The following is an 18,804-nucleotide window of genomic DNA, read 5'->3' as shown; positions in this document are numbered from 1 at the left end:
GCTCACTTGTTATTTAAGAAACTTTAAATTTGGTATATGTCTTTTGTGTGGCTTCTAACCTGAATGCCTCTTCATTTCAAAATTTATTATATTTAACACATTTGGCACCTGTGACCTTGAAAGTCAAGGTTGTTCATTTGAACAAAATTAGTATTACTTCATCCCAGGAGGATACTAGTCAAATAGCACGATCTTGGGCATCTTAACTTTTGAAGTTGTTTAATTTTTTTTAGCACATTTGACCCATGTGACTTTGAAAGTAGGGCAAGGTCATCCATTTCAACAACCTTCATTCCAGCATGCTACAAGCCCAATATCAGGTCTATGTGCCTCTTGGTTATTAAGAATTTGTTTGAAGATTTTAGCACATTTCACCCCTGTGACCTTGAAAGTAAAGCAAGGCCACTCACTTGATTAACTTAGTTGGCCTTCCTCCCAGAATGCTATTGGCACAATATCAGGTCTCACGAATTCTTGGTTACAGTATTGAGAAGAGGCTGTTTAAAGAGAAAAGTTGATGACAGATAGCCGATTGTATCCGACACCATAGCATAAGCTTACTTGCCTTTTGGGAAGGCGAGCTGATAAATGCATACACAGTTGTCCCCCAGATACTGCCACCTTTTGTCCTGTGCTGATTTTGGCTTTAACAGGGGTGGCAGTTTCAAACTGGGGTTCATTATGATAGTCATACACATGTGGGGTAGGCCTACAATGAGCATATATATATATATATATATGTACATCTTAAAGAAATACTCCATTATCTGTACACATGTTTTATGTCATTTGTATTTTTTAAGGACTATGAATTTATAAATTACAGTCACAAATTATTCTTGTTAATTGAACCATTTTATAACATGAAAGAAAGATGGGAATTTATGTGTCTATATATAGAATACTGGAGAGTTCCACATCGACCAAAATGGCAGGGTGGAACAGATCATGCAGATTGAGAGGTACTTTCTGTCTTCATGAATAGTGTTGTTTTACAGGAATACTCCAGGCGTGTTTGGATAAATAAAGTGGATTATATATGCATGTCACAATGCATGGTGGTCAGATTGACATCTAACAAAAACGTTGAACAATGCTGATATGGTAGACAGACACAAAACAACTGTCTAGTAACAAGTAGTGAGTGAGATAGAGCACAGTCAACCTACAGAAGGATGGACAGACACAATGCCTGTTACCATGGGTGACTAACAGGTGACATGTACTGTGTCCTTAGATTGTGGTATGTGACACAGACTTACCCAATGTGGAGAGACCGAGGCCATTGTTCTGTAGGATTCCTGCCTCTGAATCCACTGCCTTAGTGATAGGGTAAGCTTTGTCATCCCGTTTCAGTCCCAGCATGGTCAGTCGAGCCAGGTACATGTTAGGGGCATTCCGCTCAATACTCTTCACAATCACAGACTGCAAGTCAAACAGTTAATATATTTTCATATTAACATCCTCTTTTCATATTAAATAATGTATCTGATAAATCTATATCAATTTAATTGAAAAAATAATTTCCTTCACTAAATTCTTAACAGATAAAATTGAACTTAAATGCAATGGAGGAAAATTATTGATATTACATATTGGTGGTGGATGTGGTGTGTGATTGCACTACTTTGTGTGGTTGTTTGAGTTTGGGTGACCTATTTGTGTGGTTGTTTGAATTTAGTTGACCTACTTTGTGTGGTTGTTAAAGTTTGAGTGACCTACTTTGTGTGGTTGTTTGAGTTTAAATGACATACTTGTATGGTTGTTTGAGTTTGGGTGACCTATTTGTGTGGTTGTTTGAATTTAGTTGACCTACTTCGTGTGGTTGTTAAAGTTTGAGTGACCTACTTTGTGTGGTTGTTTGAGTTTAAATGACATACTTGTATGGTTGTTTGAGTTTGGGTGACCTATTTGTGTGGTTGTTTGAATTTAGTTGACCTACTTCGTGTGGTTGTTAAAGTTTGAGTGACCTATTTTGTGTGGTTGTTTGAGTTTAAATGACATACTTGTGTGGTTGTTTGAGTTGGGGTGACCTATTTGTATGGTTGTTTGAATTTGGTTGACCTACTTTGTGTGGTTGTTTGAGTGTGGGTGACCTACATCGTGTGGTTATTTGAGTTTGGGTGACCTACTTTGTGTGGTTGTTTGAGTTTGGTTAAACAACTTTGTGTGGTTGTTTGAGTTTGGGTGACCTACTTTGTGTGGTTGTTTGAGTTTAAATGACATACTTGTGTGCTTGCTTGAGTATGGGTGACCTACTTTATGTTGCCTACTCTGTATGGTTGTTTGAGTTTTGGTGACCTACATTGTGTGGTTGTTTGAGTTTGGGTGACCTACTGGTGTGGTTGTTTGAGTTTGGGTGACCTATTTTGTGTGGTTGTTTGAGTTTAAATGACATACTTAGTGTGGTGGTTTGAATTTAGTTGACCTACTTTGTGTGGTTGTTTGAGTTTGGGTGACCTACTTTGTGTGGTTGTTTGAGTTTGAGTGACCTATTTTGTGTGGTTGTTTGAGTTTAAATGACCTACTTTGTGTTGCTTAGTTTGTGTGGTTGTTTGAGTTTGAGTGACCTATTTTGTGTAGTTGTTTGAGTTTGAATGATCTATTTTGTGTGGTTGTTTGAGTTTTTGGGTGACCTATTTTGTGTGGTTGTTTCACTTTAAATGACATACTTAGTGTTGCTTAGTTTGTGTGGTTGTTTGAGTTTGAGTGACCTATTTTGTGTGGTTGTTTGACTTTAAATGACATACTTAGTGTGGTTGTTTGAGTTTGGGTGACCTATTTTGTGTGGTTGTTTGAGTTTGAATGATCTATTTTGTGTGGTTGTTTGAGTTTGAATGATCTATTTTGTGTGGTTGTTTGGGTGACCTACCTTGTGTGGTTGCTTGAGTATGGGTGACCTACTTTGTGTGGTTGTTTGAGTTTGGGTGACCTACTTTACGTTGTTGTTTGAGTATGGGTGACCTACTTTACATTGTTGTTTGAGTTTGTGTGATCTACTTTACGTTGTTTGAGTATGGGTGACCTACTTTACGTTGTTGTTAGAGTATTGGTGACCTACTTTACGTTGTTGTTTGAGTATGGGTGACCTACTTTACATTGTTGTTTGAGTATGGGTGACCTACTTTACGTTGTTGTTTGAGTATGGGTGACCTACTTTACTTGATTACGTTGTTGTTTGAGTATGGGTGACCTACTTTACTTGAGTGGTTGTCTTGGTTTGGACAATCTGCTGGAGGACTTACCTTGCTTGGTTGTTTTGGTTTAGGTTTCACACTAATAAACACATCAAGCTGTTCCATTAGTTGTGTTATACGGGCTGAAATGGAAAATGAGATGATTATAAGTCACAAAAAATATTACAATCCACAAACCTTGTTGGATGATAGGCTACCTCTGATTACTATTGTATATCTAATTCAAAGTAAACCACAGAAGATCTAAACTAGAGCTGTCACCGAGGGGCTGACAAGTATACCCCCGCTTTTCCATGATTGGTTTGGATACTTTGTGAAGCTGCCTATTTATGGTACTATAACCAAATCAAACATGTTCTATGTTTAGGAAAGAACTAAGTGAATGCATAGCCGAACAAAATTTTGCTCGTTTTTAAAGAAAAAGGGTCATTACTCTATTAGAACTGGTAATTCGGCAAAATCTTTGCATAGAGCTAAGCCTCATAGGGTCCTCTAACTACATACCAAATTTTAGTAAAATCCATTGAAAAAAAAGCAAATGCATAGCCGGACAAGCTAGTAACCATTTTTTACATAAAGGGGCATAACTCTGTAAAAAGATTTTTTTCGGAAGAAGCCGTTACTGGAGACACAACTTCATGCCATCCTTCAACTCTGTATAAAGTTTCAAGAAAATTCATCAAAAACTAAGTGAATGCATAGCCGGACAAAATTAATACACATTTTGTATGAAAAAGGGGCATAACTATGTTAAAAAGGGCTAAAGTGGCATAATTTGTTTAAAAGGACTACTTGGGGAAAATCACAACACCATATGGTCTTCTAACTATACACCAATTTTGTGAAAATTGAGGAAATGCATAAGTGGACAAAATTATAACCATTTTTCAAATAAAGGGGCATAACTATGTAAAAAGCATAGCAGGGGACATAAGTTCATATGGTCTTCTAACTATATACCAAATTTGAGTGAAATCCATGAAGAAATGAGCGAATGCATAGCCGGACAAATTTTGTGACAGACGGACGGATGGACGGACGGACGGAGGGACAGACGGACGGACAAGGTGATTCCAGTATACCCCCCCTAACTACGTTGCAGGGGGTATAATAAAACATAAGACGTGGATATTGACATCATTAGATGTGGATATGGGGATCATAAGACAGATATTGACTTCATAAGACTGGATATTGACATCATAAGACCTGGATATCTAGATCACAAGACGTAGACACTGAGATAAATCACATACCTTGATCCATGTCAATCTCATCTTTGACATCAAACATAAGGACCAAGGGCAGACAACCCTACCAATGGAAAAAAACAAGTGTCATTTAATACAGTAACATGAATAAAGTCATTCAATTAAAATGGACCGATATCAACAACACCAACAAATACTATATTTAACCATTGAATTGTTACCAGATGCTAATATATAAGCCATATGAACACAATTTGATTGACAGATTCATATCGACTATATACTAGCATCTGGTAACAATTCAATGTTTAGTTCCTCACCTCATGTCATCATAAATGATAAACTCATCAAATGTTTTCAACACAAATTTAGCTTTATTATAAATTTCACATGCCTGTGTAGATCATACTTGTGTATATATTGCAAAATTGTTGGCAATTGCAAAATAAATGATTGTTTGAAATTAAAGCTGTTTTTCTGTGCATTGATAATCCATAATCATTTAGTGTGGGGTGTGAGGTGTGGGGTGTGGGGTGTGGGGTGTGGGTCGTGAGGTGTGGGGTGTGGGGTGTGAGGTGTGGGTCGTGAGGTGTGGGGTCGTGAGGTGTGGGGTGCGAGGTGTGGGTGTGGGGTGTGGAGTGTGGGGTGTGGTGTGTGGGGTGTGGGGTGTGGGGTGGGGTGTGGGGTGAGGTGTGGGGTGTGGGGTGTGAGGTGTGGGGTGTGGGGTGTGAGGTGTGGTGTGGGGTGTAAGGTGTGGGTGTGAGGTGTGGGGTGTGGGGTGTGAGGTGTGGGGTGTGGTGTGTGGGGTGTGGGGTGTGGGGTGTGGGGTGTGGTGTGATGTATGGTGTGAGGTGTAGGGTGTGGGGTGTGAGGTGTGGGGTGTGAGGTGTGGGGTGTGAAGTGTGGTGTGAGGTGTGGGGTGTGGGGTGTGAGGTGTGAGGTGTGGGGTGAGGTGTGTGGTGTGAGGTGTGAGGTGTGGGGTTTGGGGTGTGGGGTGTGAGGTGTGAGGTGTGGGGTGTGGGGTGTGGGGTGTGAGGTGTGGGGTGTGGGGTGTGGGGTGTGAGGTGTGGGGTGTGGTGTGGGGTGTCGGGTGTCGGGTGTGGGGTGTGAGGTGTGAGGACAGGGATAACTATTAATAATGAGATGCTAGTGTATGAGGATACAGTTGATAACTTACAATGAGGTGTTGGCGAGCTAGGAACACACTCTCTATATTGCCAGTAATGTAGAAGGTGCCCTTCCTTTGAGGTGTCACGGTGGTTGGATCAGGGAAGTGGATACTTGCCCCTGTCCTTGTCATAATCTGTTTAACATTCATACCACCTCGGCCAATGATGAACAAGTGGTGTTGTGGAGCAATCTCTAGCTGCATACTGACCGGCAGTGGTGCCTGAAACACAGAAATGTCAACAGTTGTAATAAACAATTTGTGCTGATACACAAATTTATCAGATTACCAGAATCTTTAACACCCTAGGTGGTGAGACCTTTAACGATGTGAGATTTCATTCTCCCTTACCATGGACAGGTGTATCCACGCTTTTACAGATGTGAGATTTCATTCTCTCTTACCGTGGACAGGTGTATCCACGCTTTTACAGATGTGAGATTTCATTCTCTCTTACCGTGGACAGGGTAAGAGGAATACTTCTCAAGTGTAAAAGACATCTCCTCACCACCTGTGAGACAGTTTACTTACAGACACATAACTTGTTAGTCTCCTCACCACCTGTGAGACAGTTTACTTACAGACATATTACCTGTTAGTCTCCTCACCACCTGTGAGACAGTTTACTTACAGACATATTACCTGTTAGTCTCCTCACCACCTGTGAGACAGTTACTGTTTGTACTTACAGACATATTACCTGTTAGTCTCCTCACCACCTGTGAGACAGTTACTGTTTGTAGAGACAGTTTACTTACAGACACATTACTTGTTAGTCTCCTCACCACCTGTGAGACAGTTACTGTTTGTAGAGACAGTTTACTTACAGACACATTACCTGTAAGTCTCCTCACCACCTGTGACACAGTTACTGTTTGTAGAGACAGTTTACTTACAGACACATTACTTGTTAGTCTCCTCACCACCTGTGAGACAGTTACTGTTTGTAGAGACAGTTTACTTACAGACACATTACTTGTTAGTCTCCTCACCACCTGTGAGACAGTTACTGTTTGTAGAGACAGTTTACTTACAGACATATTACCTGTTAGTTTCCTCACCACCTGTGAGACAGTTACTGTTTGTAGAGACAGTTTACTTACAGACACATAACTTGTTAGTCTCCTCACCACCTGTGAGACAGTTTACTTACAGACACATAACTTGTTAGTCTCCTCACCACCTGTGAGACAGTTACTGTTTGTAGAGACAGTTTACTTACAGACACATAACTTGTTAGTCTCCTCACCACCTGTGAGACAGTTACTGTTTGTAGAGACAGTTTACTTACAGACACATTACCTGTAAGTCTCCTCACCACCTGTGAGACAGTTACTATTTGTAGAGACAGTTTACTTACAGACACATTACCTGTAAGTCTCCTCACCACCTGTGAGACAGTTACTGTTTGTAGAGACAGTTTACTTACAGACATATTACCTGTTAGTTTCCTCACCACCTATGAGACAGTTTACTTACAGACACATTACTTGTTAGTCTCCTCACCACCTGTGAGACAGTTACTGTTTGGAGAGACAGTTTACTTACAGACACATTACCTGTTAGTCTCCTCACCACCTGTGAGACAGTTACTGTTTGTAGAGACAGTTTACTTACAGACACATTACCTGTAAGTCTCCTCACCACCTGTGAGACAGTTACTGTTTGTAGAGACAGTTTACTTACAGACACATAACTTGTAAGTCTCCTCACCACCTGTGAGACAGTTACTGTTTGTAGAGACAGTTTACTTACAGACACATAACTTGTAAGTCTCCTCACCACCTGTGAGACAGTTACTGTTTGTAGAGACAGTTTACTTACAGACACATAACTTGTAAGTCTCCTCACCACCTGTGAGACAGTTACTGTTTGTAGAGACAGTTTACTTACAGACACATTACTTGTTAGTCTCCTCACCACCTGTGAGACAGTTTACTTACAGACACATAACTTGTTAGTCTCCTCACCACCTGTGAGACAGTTACTGTTTGTAGAGACAGTTTACTTACAGACATATTACCTGTTAGTTTCCTCACCACCTATGAGACAGTTTACTTACAGACACATTACTTGTTAGTCTCCTCACCACCTGTGAGACAGTTACTGTTTGGAGAGACAGTTTACTTACAGACACATTACCTGTTAGTCTCCTCACCACCTGTGAGACAGTTACTGTTTGTAGAGACAGTTTACTTACAGACACATTACCTGTTAGTTTCCTCACAACCTGTGAGACAGTTACTGTTTGTAGAGACAGTTTACTTACAGACACATTACCTGTAAGTCTCCTCACCACCTGTGAGACAGTTACTATTTGGAGACAGTTTACTTACAGACACATTACCTGTAAGTCTCCTCACCACCTGTGAGACAGTTACTGTTTGGAGAGACAGTTTACTTACAGACACATAACTTGTTAGTCTCCTCACCACCTGTGAGACAGTTTACTTACAGACACATTACTTGTTAGTCTCCTCACCACCTGTGAGACAGTTACTGTTTGGAGAGACAGTTTACTTACAGACACATTACCTGTTAGTCTCCTCACCACCTGTGAGACAGTTACTGTTTGTAGAGACAGTTTACTTACAGACACATTACCTGTAAGTCTCCTCACCACCTGTGAGACAGTTACTATTTGGAGACAGTTTACTTACAGACACATTACCTGTAAGTCTCCTCACCACCTGTGAGACAGTTACTGTTTGGAGAGACAGTTTACTTACAGACACATAACTTGTTAGTCTCCTCACCACCTGTGAGACAGTTTACTTACAGAGACATTACCTGTTAGTTTCCTCACCACCTGTGAGACAGTTACTGTTTGTAGAGACAGTTTACTTACAGACACATAACTTGTTAGTCTCCTCACCACCTGTGAGACAGTTACTGTTTGTAGAGACAGTTTACTTACAGACACATTACCTGTAAGTCTCCTCACCACCTGTGAGACAGTTACTATTTGGAGAGACAGTTTACTTACAGACACATTACTTGTAAGTCTCCTCACCACCTGTGAGACAGTTACTGTTTGGAGAGACAGTTTACTTACAGACACATTACTTGTAAGTCTCCTCACCACCTGTGACACAGTTTACTTACAGACACATAACTTGTTAGTCTCCTCACCACCTGTGAGACAGTTACTATTTGTAGAGACAGTTTACTTACAGACACATTACTTGTTAGTCTCCTCACCACCTGTGAGACAGTTACTATTTGTAGAGACAGTTTACTTACAGACACATAACTTGTAAGTCTCCTCACCACCTGTGACACAGTTTACTTACAGACACATTACTTGTTAGTCTCCTCACCACCTGTGAGACAGTTACTGTTTGTAGAGACAGTTTACTTACAGACACATTACTTGTTAGTCTCCTCACCACCTGTGAGACAGTTTACTTACAGACATATTACCTGTTAGTTTCCTCACCACCTATGAGACAGTTACTATTTGGAGAGACAGTTTACTTACAGACACATTACTTGTTAGGTGTTCCATCAGACTAGCTGTGCCCTCCTTGACAGATTTGGCATTACAAACAGAGCCCCTCACAATCACCGTCGTTGCATAAACACGTGGCCTCTGACGGAAGCTAATGACAACATTATACTGCTGTTGTAGTTGTTGAATGGTGGGTGACGAGGCATCAGGAAGAGGCTGTAGGACTCCAGATACTGGTAACTCAAACATAAACACCAATGGCAACAGTTCCTGGAAACACAAGGCAAGTCAGAGATTCCATTAAAGTATTAGTATTTCTACTGGAACATCTAAATATCTGATATAAGGCCACTGTTACTGTTTACTGATATCTGATATAATGCCACTGTTTCTGTTTACTGATATCTGATATAAGGCCACTGTTACTGTTTACTGATATCTGATATAAGGCCACTGTTACTGTCTACTGATATCTGATATATCTGATATAAGGCCACTGTTACTGTTTACTGATATCTGATATAAGGCCACTGTTACTGTTTACTGATATCTGATATAAGGCCACTGTTACTGTTTACTGATATCTGATATAAGACCATTGTTACTGTTTACTGATATCTGATATAAGGCCACTGTTACTGTCTACTGATATCTGATATAAGGCCACTATTTCTGTCTACTGATATCTGATATAAGGCCACTATTTCTGTTTACTGATATCTGATATAAGGCCACTGTTTCTGTTTACTGATATCTGATATAAGGCCACTGTTACTGTCTACTGATATCTGATATAAGACCATTGTTTCTGTTTACTGATATCTGATATAAGGCCACTGTTACTGTCTACTGATATCTGATATAAGGCCACTGTTACTGTCTAATGATATCTGATATAAGGCCACTATTTCTGTTTAATGATATCTGATATAAGGCCACTATTTCTGTTTACCGATATCTGATATAAGGCCACTGTTACTGTCTACTAATATCTGATATAAGACCATTGTTACTGTATACTGATATCTGATATAAGGCCACTGTTACTGTTTACTGATATCTGATATAAGGCCACTGTTACTGTCTACTGATATCTGATATAAGGCCACTATTTCTGTTTACTGGTATCTGATATAGGACCACCGTTTCTGTTTACTGATATTTGATATAGGACCACCGTTTCTGTTTACTGATATTTGATATAAGGCCACTATTTCTGTTTACTGATATCTGATATAAGGCCACTGTTTCTGTTTACTGATATCTGATATAAGGCCACTGTTTCTGTTTACTGATATCTGATATAAGGCCACTGTTTCTGTTTACTGATATCTGATATAAGGCCACTGTTTCTGTTTACTGATATCTGATATAAGGCAACTGTTACTGTCTACTGATATCTGATATAAGGCCACTGTTTCTGTTTACTGATACCTGATACAATTCCACTGTTTCTGTTTACTGATATCTGATATAAGGCCACTGTTTCTGTTTACTGATATCTGATACAATGCCACTGTTTCTGTTTACTGATATCTGATATAAGGCCACTGTTACTGTTTACTGATATCTGATATAAGGCCACTGTTTCTGTTTACTGATATCTGAGATATCTGATATAAGGCCACTATTTCTGTTTACTGATATCTGTTATAATGCCACTATTTCTGTTTACTGATATCTGATATAAGGCCACTGTTTCTGTTTACTGATACCTGATACAATGCCACTGTTACTGTATACTGATATCTGATATAAGGCCACTGTTTCTGTATACTGATATCTGATACAATGCCACTGTTTCTGTTTACTGATATCTGATATAAGGCCACTGTTTCTGTTTACTGATATCTGATATAAGACCATTGTTTCTGTTTACTGATATCTGATATAAGGCCACTGTTTCTGTTTACTGATATCTGATACAATGCCACTGTTTCTGTCTACTGATATCTGATATAAGGCCACTGTTACTGTCTACTGATATCTGTTATAAGGCCACTGTTTTTGTTTACTGATATCTGATATAAGACCATTGTTTCTGTTTACTGATATCTGATATAAGGCCACTGTTTCTGTTTACTGATATCTGATATAAGGCCACTGTTTCTGTTTACTGATATCTGATATAAGACCATTGTTTCTGTTTACTGATATCTGATATAAGGCCACTGTTTCTGTTTACTGATATCTGATACAATGCCACTGTTTCTGTTTACTGATATCTGATACAATGCCACTGTTTCTGTTTACTGAAATCTGATATAAGGCCACTGTTTCTGTTTACTGATATCTGATATAAGGCAACTGTTTCTGTTTACTGGTATCTGATATAAGACCATTGTTTCTGTTTACTGATATCTGATATAAGGCCACTTTCTGTTTACTGATATCTGATATAAGGCCACTGTTTCTGTTTACTGATATCTGATATAAGGCCACTGTTTCTGTTTACTGATACCTGATACAATGCCACTGTTACTGTATACTGATATCTGATATAAGGCCACTGTTTCTGTATACTGATATCTGATACAATGCCACTGTTTCTGTTTACTGATATCTGATATAAGGCCACTGTTTCTGTTTACTGATATCTGATATAAGGCCACTGTTTCTGTTTACTGGTATCTGATATAAGGCCACTGTTTCTGTTTACTGATATCTGAGATATCTGATATAAGACCATTCTTTCTGTTTACTGGTATCTGATATAGGGCCACTGTTTCTGTATACTGATATCTGTTATAAGGCCACTGTTTCTGTTTACTGGTATCTGATATAAGGCCACCGTTTCTGTTTACTGATATCTGATATAAGGCCACTGTTACTGTTTACTGATATCTGATATAAGGCCACTGTTACTGTTTACTGATATCTGATATAAGGCCATTGTTTCTGTTTACTGGTATCTGATATAAGCCACTGTTTCTGTTTACTGATATCTGATATAAGACCATTGTTTCTGTTTACTGATATCTGATATAAGCCACTGTTTCTGTTTACTGATATCTGATATAAGGCCACTGTTTCTGTTAACCGATATCTGATATAAGGCCACTGTTTCTGTTTACTGATATCTGATATAAGGCCACTGTTTCTGTTTACTGATATCTGATACAATGCCACTGTTTCTGTTTACTGATATCTGATATAAGGCCACTGTTTCTGTATACTGATATCTGATATATCTGTTATAAATCACTGTTTCTGTTTACTGATATCTGATACAATTCCACTGTTTCTGTTAACCGATATCTGATGTAAGGCCGCTGTTTTTGTTTACTGATATCTGATATAAGGCCACTGTTTCTGTTTACTGATATCTGATATAAGGCCACTGTTTCTGATTACTGATATCTGATATAAGACCATTGTTTCTGTTTACTGATATCTGATATAAGGCCACTGTTTCTGTTTACTGATATCTGATATAAGGCCACTGTTTCTGTATACTTATATCTGATATATCTGATATAAGGCCACCGTTTCTGTTTACTGATATCTGATATAAGGCCACTGTTTCTGTTTACTGATATCTGATATAAGGCCACTGTTTCTGTATACTTATATCTGATATATCTGATATAAGGCCACCGTTTCTGTTTACTGATATCTGATATAAGGCCACCGTTTCTGTTTACTGATATCTGATATAAGGCCACTGTTTCTGTTTACTGATATCTGATATAAGGCCACTGTTTCTGTATACTTATATCTGATATATCTGATATAAGGCCACCGTTTCTGTTTACTGATATCTGATATAAGGCCACTGTTTCTGTTTACTGATATCTGATATAAGGCCACTGTTACTGTTTACTGATATCTGATATATTTGATATAAGGCCACTGTTTCTGTTTACTGATATCTGATATAGGACCACTGTTTCTGTATACTGATATCTGATATATCTGTTATAATGCCACTATTTCTGTTTACTGATATCTGTTATAAGGCCACTTTTTCTGTTTACTGATATCTGATATAAGGCCACTGTTTCTGTATACTGATATCTGATATATCTGTTATAAATCACTGTTTCTGTTTACTGATATCTGATACAATTCCACTGTTACTGTATACTGATATCTGATATAAGACTATTGTTTCTGTTTACTGGTATCTGATATAAGACCATTGTTTCTGTTTACTGATATCTGATACAATTCCACTGTTTCTGTTTACCGATATCTGATATAAGGCCACTGTTTCTGTTTACTGATATCTGATACAATTCCACTGTTTCTGTTTACCGATATCTGATATAAGGCCACTGTTTCTGTTTACTGATATCTGATACAATTCCACTGTTTCTGTTTACTGGTATCTGATATAAGACCATTGTTTCTGTTTACTGATATCTGATACAATTCCAATGTTTCTGTTTACCGATATCTGATATAAGGCCACTGTTTCTGTTTACTGATATCTGATATAAGACCATTGTTTCTGTTTACTGATATCTGATATAAGACCATTGTTTCTGATTACTGATATCTGATATAAGACCATTGTTTCTGTTTACTGATATCTGATGTAAGGCCACTGTTTTTGTTTACTGATATCTGATATAAGGCTTCTTTTCTCTCTGTTGGCATCTGATAAAAGGTCTTAATCTTAAACCCTTAAATCACAAAAATATGTGATATTTGGAAAGGAAGCTTTTGAATCTGGATTTTAATGCATTTCATGGCAGCCATGCACAGAGCCGAGGAAGAGAACTAAATGTTAATACGCTGACACCTGGACATAGCTACATGTTTGAGGGAGAGCTGTCTCACATACATGTGCTCTACATCAGGGCCATGTCAGCCTCATATCTTGTAATACTATCCAAAATTTTCTCTCATGTAACTGCAAGTATGAAATAAAATTGGTTGTTCATAAATGTTTAAGAAATTGGCAGGTTTTATAAGATTTAAAAAAAAGAGGGTTCAGCATAGCTGAGTGGGGAAGCCTTCTGCTCCCTGTCAGAGAAGCACACTGTGTTTATACTATTAATGCTAAGCAGACATATATTTTCACAACATCCCAATGCCTACTTTCACAAAATCCCAAAATGCCTAATCGGCCTTAATAAACCAAATACTGAATCATTTCAGCATATTCCCATGTTAAGACTGTATATAGACTTACCCTAATTTGGACATGTATATAGACTTACCCTTATTTGGACCTGTATATAGACTCACCCTAATTTGGACCTGTATATATAGACTTACCCTAATTTGGACCTGTATATAGACTAATCCTAATGTGTACCTGTATATAGACTCACCCTAATTTGGACCTGTATATAGACTCACCCTAATTTGTACCTGTATATAGACTTACCCTAATTTGTACCTGTATATAGACTCACCCTAATTTGTACCTGTATATAGACTCACCCTAATTTGGACCTGTATATAGACTTACCCTAATTTGGACCTGTATATAGACTTACCCTAATTTGGACCTGTATATAGACTTACCCTAATTTGTACCTGTATATAGACTCACCCTAATTTGGACCTGTATATAGACTTACCCTAATTTGGACCTGTATATAGACTCACCCTAATTTGGACCTGTATATAGACTCACCCTAATTTGGACCTGTATATAGACTCACCCTAATTTGTGCCTGTATAAAGACTCACCCTAATTTGTGCCTGTATATAGACTTACCCTAATTTGTGCCCGAGCAGATTCTACTCCTGCTGGTTGTCCTGCTATAGATACCTGAAATGACAAGCAGTCAAGCAGTTACTGTACCAGACGATGTCCTGTAGGTCTAGGTCAGTTATCATTCCAGACTATGTATGCAGGTCAAGGTCAGTTACCATACCAGACTATGAACTGTAGGTCAAGGTCAGTTACTGTACCAGATGATGTCCTGTAGGTCAAGGTCAGTTACCATACAAGACTGTGTACTGTAAATCAAGGTCAGTTATCATACGAGACTTTGTACTGTAAATCAAGGTCGGTTATCATACCAGACAATGTACTGCAGGTCAAGGTCAGTTATCATACTAGACGATGTCCTGTAGGTCAAGGTCAGTTATCGTACCAGACTATGTCCTGTAAATCAAGGTCAGTAACCATACCAGACCATGTCCTGTAGGTCAAGGTCAGTTATCATACCAGACTATGAACTGTAGGTCAAGGTCAGTTATCATACCAGACTTTGTACTGTAACTCAAGGTCAGTTATCATACCAGACTATGTGCTGTAGGTCAAGGTCAGTTACCATACCAGACTTTGTCCTGCAAGTCAAGGTTAGTTACCATACCAGACTATTTCCTGTAGGTCAAGGTCAGTTATGGTACTAGACTATGTACTGTAGGTCAAAGTCAGCTATCATACCAGACTATGAACTGTGGGTCAAGGTCAGTTATCATACCAGACTATGTACTGTAGGTCAAGGTCAGTTACCATACAAGACTGTGTGCTGTAAATCAAGGTCAGTTACCATACCAGACTATGTACTGTAGGTCAAGGTCAGTAACCATACCAGACTATGTACTGTAGGTCAAAGTCAGCTATCATACCAGACTATGAACTGTGGGTCAAGGTCAGTTACTATACACGATTATGTACTGCAGGTCAAGGTCAGTTATCATACCAGACTATGTTCTGTAGGTCAAGGTCAGCTACCATACCAGACTACGTCCTGTAAATCAAGGTCAGTTATCATACGAGACTTTGTACTGTAAATCAAGGTCGGTTATCATACCAGACTATGTACTGTAGGTCAAGGTCAGTTACCATACCAGATTATGTACTGTATGTCAAGGTCAGTTACCATACCAGACTATGTTTCTGTAGGTCAAGGTCAGTTACCATACCAGACTATGTTCTGTAGGTCAAGGTCAGTTACCATACCAGACTAGGTCAAGGTCAGTTATGGTACTAGACTATGTACTGTAGGTCAAGGTCAGTTATCATAGTAGACTATGTCTAGTACTAGACTGTAGCTTCTAGAATACATTTTCTGTTTATCTTTTTTTATTTACAGTTAAGCAATTTCTCTGTTTACCTGGTTACTTTTCTCCTGTACATTGTTGCCTCTGTTTGAATCTGGAAAATGAATGTGACATCCGGTTTCCTGCATCACCCGCTTGATATTGTTACCTCCCTTGCCTATCACATGTGAGTGGTCTGTGTGTGACACATCCATCTTTAATGTCACACGGTTGCTCTGGAAATATATGTTTATCCAGGTCATCACATGTAACATTTCCATTTGCCTTTACTAGACTTTACTAGGCTATAACCAGCCAATCAGAATTCAATCCCATTTAACCATCTTCTGAGTAGAAATGTCGTCCAGGGGCAAACTCATACTACCCACCACCCATGAGGTTATTTGTAGAATTATGAAAATTTATTTCGTCTTGTAACATAGGGTCGGGGTCAATTTAGCTTTCCCAAATGAGGTGGTAAATTTTACCTGTAATAGATTACGCACAACTACAATGAATAAGGATTATTGTTGGTAAGTTTAGTAGAATCCCAATGTATTTATATCTAGGTGTACATATGTTGTTATACTATAGGTGATACCTAGGTGTACATTGTTATACTGTAGGTGATACCTAGGTATACATATGTTATACTGTAGGTGATACCTAGGTATACATATGTTGTTATACTGTAGGTGATACCTAGGTATACATATGTTATACTGTAGGTAATACCTAGGTATACATTGTTATACTGTAGGTAATACCTAGGTATACATTGTTATACTGTAGGTGATACCTTGGTATACATTGTTATACTGTAGGTGATACCTAGGTATACATAGTTATACTGTAGGTGATACCTAGGTATACATTGTTATACTGTAGGTGATACCTAGGTATACATTGTTATACTGTAGGTGATACCTAGGTGTACATTGTTATACTGTAGGTGATACCTAGATGTACATATGTTGTTATACTGTAGGTGATACCTAGGTATACATTGTTATACTGTAGGTGATACCTAGGTATACATTGTTATACTGTAGGTGATACCTAGGTATACATATGTTATACTGTAGGTGATACCTAGGAGTACATTGTTATACTGTAGGTGATTAACCTAGGTGTACATATATGTTGTTATACTGTAGGTGATACCTAGGTGTACATTGTTATACTGTAGGTGATTAACCTAGGTATACATTGTTATACTGTAGGTAATACCTAGGTGTACATTGTTATACTGTAGGTGATACCTAGGTATACATATGTTGTTATACTGTAGGTGATACCGAGGTATACATATGTTGTTATACTGTAGGTGATACCTAGGTATACATATGTTGTTATACTGTAGGTGATACCTAGGTATACATATGTTGTTATACTGTAGGTGATACCGAGGTATACATATGTTGTTATACTGTAGGTGATACCTAGGTATACATATGTTGTTATACTGTAGGTAATACCTAGGTGTATATATGTTGTTATACTGTAGGTGATACCTAGGTGTACATTGTTATACTGTAGGTGATTAACCTAGGTATACATTGTTATACTGTAGGTAATACCTAGGTGTACATTGTTATACTGTAGGTAATACCTAGGTGTATATATGTTGTTATACTGTAGGTGATACCTAGGTATACATATGTTATACTGTAGGTGATACCTAGGTATACATATGTTGTTATACTGTAGGTGATACCTAGGTATACATATGTTATACTGTAGGTAATACCTAGGTATACATTGTTATACTGTAGGTAATACCTAGGTGTACATTGTTATACTGTAGGTGATTAACCTAGGTATACATTGTTATACTGTAGGTAATACCTAGGTGTACATTGTTATACTGTAGGTGATACCTAGGTATACATATGTTGTTATACTGTAGGTGATACCGAGGTATACATATGTTGTTATACTGTAGGTGATACCTAGGTATACATATGTTGTTATACTGTAGGTGATACCTAGGTATACATATGTTGTTATACTGTAGGTGATACCGAGGTATACATATGTTGTTATACTGTAGGTGATACCTAGGTATACATATGTTGTTATACTGTAGGTAATACCTAGGTGTATATATGTTGTTATACTGTAGGTGATACCTAGGTGTACATTGTTATACTGTAGGTGATTAACCTAGGTATACATTGTTATACTGTAGGTGATACCTAGGTATACATATGTTGTTATACTGTAGGTGATACCTAGGAGTACATTGTTATACTGTAGGTGATACCTAGGTATACATGTGTTGTTATACTGTAGGTGATACCTAGGTGTACATTGTTATACTGTAGGTGATACCTAGGTGTACACTGTTATACTATAGGTGATACCTAGGTATACATATGTTATACTGTAGGTGATACCTAGGTTTACATTGTTATACTGTAGGTGATACCTAGGTGTACATTGTTATACTGTAGGTGACATTGATACACTTGATGTTGTTATCACAAAGTAAATTTTAAGGAGTTAATTTCGATCTTAACAAAAATGTTAAAAAAAAGTTTTGCAGAAAACAAATTATAGTTGTATCAGTTGAGCAAGTTTTCTGACTGTACTAGTTTCTAGTTCAAGATTCCACAGTTGAAATTTATAACTTGACAGCTTACAATACAGACAACACCTACATATTTATATAAAGCTAACCTATCTGTTAGATGGTGTCCTCTGCTAGTATAGTGAAGCATACATGTTAATGCTGACAATAAATGGTATTAGGACATTACTCAAACACTGACAGCACCAACAATGGACAACCCTAGACTGAGGTAGGCGGTATAATGTTTCCTA

General features: G+C 38.1%; 1 protein-coding gene across 14 annotated transcripts in view; it reads right to left on the bottom strand.

Moving 5' to 3' along the window:
• The window catches only part of LOC117323947 (protein bicaudal C homolog 1-B-like), a 136,750-nt gene that overhangs the window by 29,824 nt on the left and 88,122 nt on the right, over positions 1-18,804 (bottom strand). For all 14 annotated transcript variants that reach the window (XM_033879575.1, XM_033879493.1, XM_033879591.1 and 11 more), the window contains exons 5-11: positions 16,053-16,214; positions 14,702-14,755; positions 9,058-9,297; positions 5,586-5,798; positions 4,454-4,511; positions 3,246-3,319; positions 1,263-1,425 (exon numbers count right to left, since the gene is read on the bottom strand). In XM_033879575.1, coding sequence (XP_033735466.1) covers positions 1,263-1,425; positions 3,246-3,319; positions 4,454-4,511; positions 5,586-5,798; positions 9,058-9,297; positions 14,702-14,755; positions 16,053-16,214 — 964 coding nt within the window. The remainder of the gene's footprint in view (positions 1-1,262; positions 1,426-3,245; positions 3,320-4,453; positions 4,512-5,585; positions 5,799-9,057; positions 9,298-14,701; positions 14,756-16,052; positions 16,215-18,804) is intronic.

This window comes from Pecten maximus, chromosome 1 (assembly GCF_902652985.1).
Source record: "Pecten maximus chromosome 1, xPecMax1.1, whole genome shotgun sequence".
NCBI lineage: Eukaryota > Metazoa > Mollusca > Bivalvia > Pectinida > Pectinidae > Pecten > Pecten maximus.
The sequence above is the reverse complement of the archived record's forward strand: the minus strand, read 5'-3'. Positions and strand labels throughout refer to the sequence as shown.